This window comes from Panthera tigris, chromosome C2, assembly GCF_018350195.1.
Source record: "Panthera tigris isolate Pti1 chromosome C2, P.tigris_Pti1_mat1.1, whole genome shotgun sequence".
In the NCBI taxonomy this organism is placed as follows: Eukaryota; Metazoa; Chordata; class Mammalia; order Carnivora; family Felidae; genus Panthera; species Panthera tigris.
Genome location: NC_056668.1, coordinates 144,678,653 through 144,684,825, shown reverse-complemented (window position 1 = coordinate 144,684,825; position 6,173 = coordinate 144,678,653). Strand labels below are relative to the sequence as shown.

Here is a 6,173-nt window from a genome sequence, read left to right as displayed (position 1 = left end):
AATAAGAGAAACGGGCCCATTTCAGCACGAGGCCTCTGTTAACAGATCATAAATAGTGGAATATTGACAATGTCATACAAGCCAAACTCATTACTGATATTGACCTAACGGGGATATGATTTGCCTTTTAAAGCTTTTTTCATCTTTAAAAGCCTACCCTGTTTTCTTTTACAGTGCACTTAATACATTTCCCTCCTCTTTCTGGACTAAGACAGGTTCTCTTGACTTAATTTGTGAAAAGACTTTCACGTATTTGATTCTAATGATCCATTCGGGAAGCAATTCTAGTGCATGGTTCAGTTAACAAAGTTTCATTGGTCTTAATCTCAGGTAAAACTATAACAGGTTGAACATGGGTTCCATGAGTCAAATATGCCAAGATGTTTGTTAACTCAATTCATTTTAGGCAAAGTTTTGCATCATCTTCAATGCAAATATATCTCCTTTGGCTTTAATGATTGATCAAACCCAACTCTTTTGGTTCTTATTAATATAAATCATACAATTTCTTGATTGTCAACTAGCATTTTAAAAGCTTACCTATATTCCACTAATAGAACCCTCAATCTTATTGGTCCTACTTGCCTCAGAGAGTTAAATTGAAATAAAAGAGGTCTATTTTTGTCCTTCTTCTGACAACACCAGGGTATGGGAATACAATGAAAGGAGGCAAAAAGAAGATATCCCCTCCCCAATTGCAGAATCAAGGTGGCTGTTCATGGCAAATGATAACAAAGACTGAGGTGAGAAGATAAAACCTAGAGGTGTTGGACTTGAGAAGGAAGACTATAATTACAAATACAGTGAGACCTTTTCAGGAGACCACTCATCACTTCACAGAATATCACTAAGCTTTTTTGACAAGTGACTTTCAGACCAGTTCGGGAAGTATCTTTAGTTGAGTGTTCACATAAGGGAATTTCAACCTGTTAATCAAGTGTCTCAGCTTACTGGTGGCCATCAATACAGGTGTCATGACTCAAGAGAGCTAGTAAGGAACCAAAAAAGCTCATGGAATGAATATACAGCCATTTGGCTCTGTCAGTTGGTATCCAGAACTCTTCATGCTCAAACCGCTGAACACAGCAGGTGCAAGCGTCTGCGTATTATCAACAAATGCATACTAAAAGGAAAAAAACAAACAAAACCCTTTTTGTTTTGTTTTGCAGTATGTAAAACACCAGTGGAAGGTAGTTTAAACAAACAACAAAGTAAGAACTGGTCCGGCCATGTAGGTCAAATAAAATTTTAAAAAGAAAAGAGAAGAAAAGGAAAACAACCTCTATCTTCTGGACTGCAATAGGGTGCCACTTCATCTTTGGTATAAAATAGGCCATCCATAGGCTGAATTTGATCACAACTAGGAAAGACTACAGAAATTGTCAACAATTTCTCTATCTATTGCTTTTTTTGTTTTTTTGTTTTTTTGTTTTTTTGCACTTTTTGACCATAAGCTCCTATCTACTTAAGTTTTTTTTTTAATGCTCTTAAGCTAGGTTTTGCAATGTGACAAGCAAAGCTGACTAAAAACTTTGTAAAGCTCATAAAAAAGACTGCAGATAAAAAGCACTAATGCTTTTGCTAGCGATCACGCTTTGTAAATTAAAAAAATCTGCATTCTGCCCCCCAAACACGCATTATTTCTAATGCAGTTGTTTTTAAACCAACATTAATAACTTTACCGTAAAATGTTTTAGCCTTCTAGAATGATTCAACACTTAAGACAAAGTTCATGAAAAGTCCCAGCATTTTCCCAATTCTTGCAGTTGCCATGGTTTCTTTTATCAACAAATTTTCTTCAAATGAAGAAAAACATTTTCTTTTAAACTGTACAGTTTTTTTTCACCCTAAAAACTCATAGTCTTAAACTTCTGTACCAGTTAAAGCCGGCACAATATTTCAATTCTTTCTTGAAATTTTTTTTAACAAGACGTTGACAGCTTGCCTCGAGAGCCTTTGACGTCCTTAAAATTAAGGCAATTAAGATTCAAGATAAATCTTACCTAAATATTTCTAAGAAAAAAAATAAAATAAAAAACCAAGCCACTAGATTTAAACAAAAAGGAGAAAAGGAAAAGTAGCTTAATTACAGAGGAAGACAATTTGTTTCCATTTCTGCTTTGCCCACCTCTTGACATCTGATTTTCTGTTTATAAAAAAAAAAAAAATCTATCTACATCTTCTGGTAAGTTCTGAATTCAAATGTTCTTCCAGATAAAATGTCAACCTTCCATGTTTTGTTTTGTTGTTGGTTTTTGTTTGTTTCCTCTTCTGGAATTTTTTCCTTTAATTAAAAAAATGGCAAAAATAAACCGTCAGACCACATGAAGGAACCATTTGCACAGCACATAAAAACACTTTGTTTTCACTGGGTAAAGTAGAAAATTAAAAAAAAAAAAAAAAGCATTCCATCGACGCCTGTGCAAACTGGAAGCCAACTTCCTGTTCAACGAAGTTTCTTCATTCAAGGCAAAGTTTCAGACAAACATTCTTCAGTCTTGTTTATGGTCTGTAGAAACAATTGAGTAAGAGTGGTCATTACAACAAAGCATCTTTGAAATCACCTTGCGTGTGCTCTTTTCCAGTGAGATCTCTTTAAAAGATACCATGCTTTTTCAATATCCAGAAAATTGTACAGGTTTTAAATCCTGCCACTGTCATACAAATAGATATTTGAGCCAGAGAGTTTGTTCATATTAAATATCAAGGCTAAGAGATGAGGAATACCTTTCAATTTAAAGTATAAAGTATTACAAATATACCCAGATAAGTGATACTCTCCATGTGCAGAAGAACATACGCCTGGCTTATGTTGTAGGGACCCCAGAAACTCTTCAATTCTGTCCCTTTAAAACTCTCACTGGGGAGCGCCTGGGTGGCTCAGTCGGTTAAGCATCCAAGTTCGGCTCAAGGTTCATGAGTTCGAGCCCTGCCTCAGGCTCTGTGCTGACAGATCAGAGCCTGGAGCCTGCTTTGGAATCTGTGACTCCCTTGCTCTCTGCCCCTCCCCCGCTCATGCTCTGTCTCTCAAAAAATAAACATTAAAAAAAAAAAGTCTCATTGGATTCATCACAAATTCTGTCAACAAATATGTGAGCCCCTACTCTGTACCCAAGATATAGCAGTGGATTGTGTGTTATCCTCTGGGATTCTCCAACTATATTCACATAGCCTTATTGGCCCAATAAATAAGACAGTTAGGAGGTAATGGATTTTGTCCACTTTCCCTCTTCTCCTCTTCTTCCTTGCTCAGCTATCTCATCAAGTGCCTCTTGAGGGGGCACTTGGGTGGCTCAGTAGGTTAAGTGTCTGACTCTGGCTCAGGTCATGACCTCACAGCTTGTGAGTTTGAGATCTGCATCCCCACATTGGGCTCTCTTCTGTCAGCACAAATACTTCTTTGATTCTCTGCCCCTTCTTTCTATGCCCCCCCCCACCCCCTGCCACGCTTGCTCTCTCCCTCTTTAAAATAAACTTAAAAAAAAAAAGGTGTTTAATTCCTGAAAACAGGGACGATATTCTATTTCTACTTTTTACTGTCCAGGAATCTGACAGATAGTACGTACATAATAGGTGGTTAACTAGAGAAATACCCTTTTTACTATATGCCACTTTGCCAAGCCCAGCCCAAATAATTACCTCTGCTTCAGCCCCGTCTACACTGCAGGTCTGGTCTTCCAGTGGGTTGACCCTTACACTTAGTTCTCCCACCCACAGATTAGAGTTTTGTTAATTAATTTCAGGGGGCATGCTATAAAATGGTTTTTAAAACTATCTACAGTTCTAGATAGTTTTAGTTTTCATTTAGACGAAGTCCCCTTCTCAGTGCTTTGCAGGTTCTTCTGATACCCAGTTGCTTAACTTAGTAAGAAAACATAGGGTTGCTAAGGTTTTACAAGTTGTTCATTATACAAGATGGATGGCTGGGGGGGTGGGGTAGGTTGTGGGGGCTAAATTCCCACCCATGGTCTGTTCCCCAAGCTGTGTAGTGTGGCACAGGGCTGTATTTGCTCCGAGCAAGTGGGCTGTATTCAAATTCACAAAATGCCCTTAACGATGTCTTGAGCTATATGACGATTAGACTAGGATGATCTGGGACAAGACTTTTCTGGGAACAAAACTTTTTATTTTTTTTGGTTTGGTTTTGTGTTTTGTTTGTTTTTTGGGTCGGTTCTTTGCTCTCATGCCCACCTTCCACTCTAGTATTGTTAGGCATTTAGCAGAAAATGCCTACTTCACCATGAATCTCTGTAACAGAACAGTGTCTGGACTATATGACATAGAACACCCACACTGCTCAGGTATGTCATGTGCACTGGCCTTGAAGCATCCATTTTTATGAACTAGGCCATAGTTACTTTCAAGTTTTATAATCTTACACAAATGTTTTCAATAGCTCCTCCCACAAAGTAGTCTCATTGTTACATGAAAACAAATGCTGAGAAATAAATAGTTGTCCTTTGCATTTTTGTGGTTGCTAGCTGAAGTTGGAAGGGAAAAGGTGTTTGCTATTTAATAGAACCGAATTCACTCCTGGCCACCTTCTCTGCCCTAGATGAGGTGTGAAAGTGCGCATTTACATAATGTTTATGTATTGCACTGATATCCACAAAAATAGAAGGCTTCTAAATTTCCAAGGTTGTGAACATTAGCAACAATAACATTTTAAGTTGGATGGTGAGGCTCTTTTAGAAATAACATGGGTTGCAATTTATACAGAGAAATTTATGTAATGACAATGAGTAGGAAAATCATTTGCAAACTGTAAAGTGCTGTGCAAATAGAATATATTATTATTTACAAGCTTAAAGGGCATGTAAGAATGGTAATCAAGGACATAATTTGCACACTACTGATATACTGACAATGTGTAGGGAACTGATGTTCATAACAGTTCAGTTAATCTGAGCAACTTGAAGAATAAAAGAACCAGCCATACTGACATTGAGATGAGGGCCTTCTAAGGTCAATGTGAATGCTGGAAGACTAGAGTTTGGCTAAATTTAAGATCATAGAGTCATTTTGAAACTTCTCATCCTTCCCTGACCTCCCACCCCCAAAGAAAGCAGAGTGAATAGATTGGGAAGTAGCAAACCATAATCTTAGAATTCTAAATTTTAGAGGTGGAAAAAGTCTTAGGGATCATCAAATGATGCAGTGGCCCCCAGGGTCATTCCTGACAGATTAGTTTCATGGGACGCCATGTGAAAAGAAGGATTCCGTGGTCCAGAGTCTGGGGAAAACTGCAAAGTATGCTCCCACTAACTGGATTACCCATAGGTAAACTAAATTTATGGGTAAAGCACCAACAAAGAAGGGTATTCAATATCAAAACAAACTTGTTTTTGGAAGAATGCAATCTTTTAAATTAGTATCAAAATAATCATCATGTTGACAACATTCTGTTTAGTTCTTTAATAATTTAAGATGTGTGAAAAAAACTCAGAATTCCCAAGTAGGAAGTGCAGCCTCTTCTCTAATCTTACAGGAAGTGAGACATTTGATTTATCTGGCCCTCTAGGAGATCATGGTCATTAGCATCTGTATGGCTTTGAAGAGAACTGCAATTAAGAAAGCATTTCACTTAGGTTAGAGGGTGCTTCCCAACATTCCTTGTGAGCACCACCCCACCCCCAACTCCTGGGAATGGTGGTAAATCCTCCCTCAGCACTAGAAACCTAATTTATACTCTTTGGAGAACACTGATCTAACCTCTCACTCTAAAGAAGAGGACAAGGAGGCTCAGAAGGGTTGAGCGACAACCAGCAGGTGGGAAAGACTTTACATATTAGAATTTAACTTTGCTTGAAGACACATACTTTTCAAGCCTTAGTCATTTATAAGATTTCTTAAATAGCACAAAGAAAATCTGATGAAAACTTGGACAGGAATTGGAATTTCCACAGAACTTCCAAAATAAACCACAGGTATCATGTCTGCAGATAAGAGCCCCAAAGAGCCTCTTTTAACAAGAAAAAAACAAAACAAAACAAAACATGAGTACAACATGTGTAGAAATGTTTTTTTTTTAGCTTGAAAAGTGTAATTTGGAATATTAAAATATTTACTGACAGATCCTAAATATAACTTTTTTATTCATATCCACATCATTCTACTTCTCAAACTTTCCTCTTGCAACCTCCTGTTGTGATGTCTGTAATTTACTTTAAAAA

General features: G+C 37.4%; 1 protein-coding gene across 4 annotated transcripts in view; it reads right to left on the bottom strand.

The window, feature by feature from the left end:
- Nucleotides 1-2,330: 2,330 nt before the first annotated feature.
- RBMS3 (RNA binding motif single stranded interacting protein 3) overlaps nucleotides 2,331-6,173 on the bottom strand; it is a 708,718-nt gene continuing 704,875 nt past the window's right edge. For all 4 annotated transcript variants that reach the window (XM_015544414.2, XM_015544418.2, XM_015544420.2 and 1 more), the window contains one exon: nucleotides 2,331-2,509. In XM_015544414.2, the coding sequence (XP_015399900.1) occupies nucleotides 2,503-2,509 (7 nt within the window). In that variant the 3' untranslated portion in view covers nucleotides 2,331-2,502. The remainder of the gene's footprint in view (nucleotides 2,510-6,173) is intronic.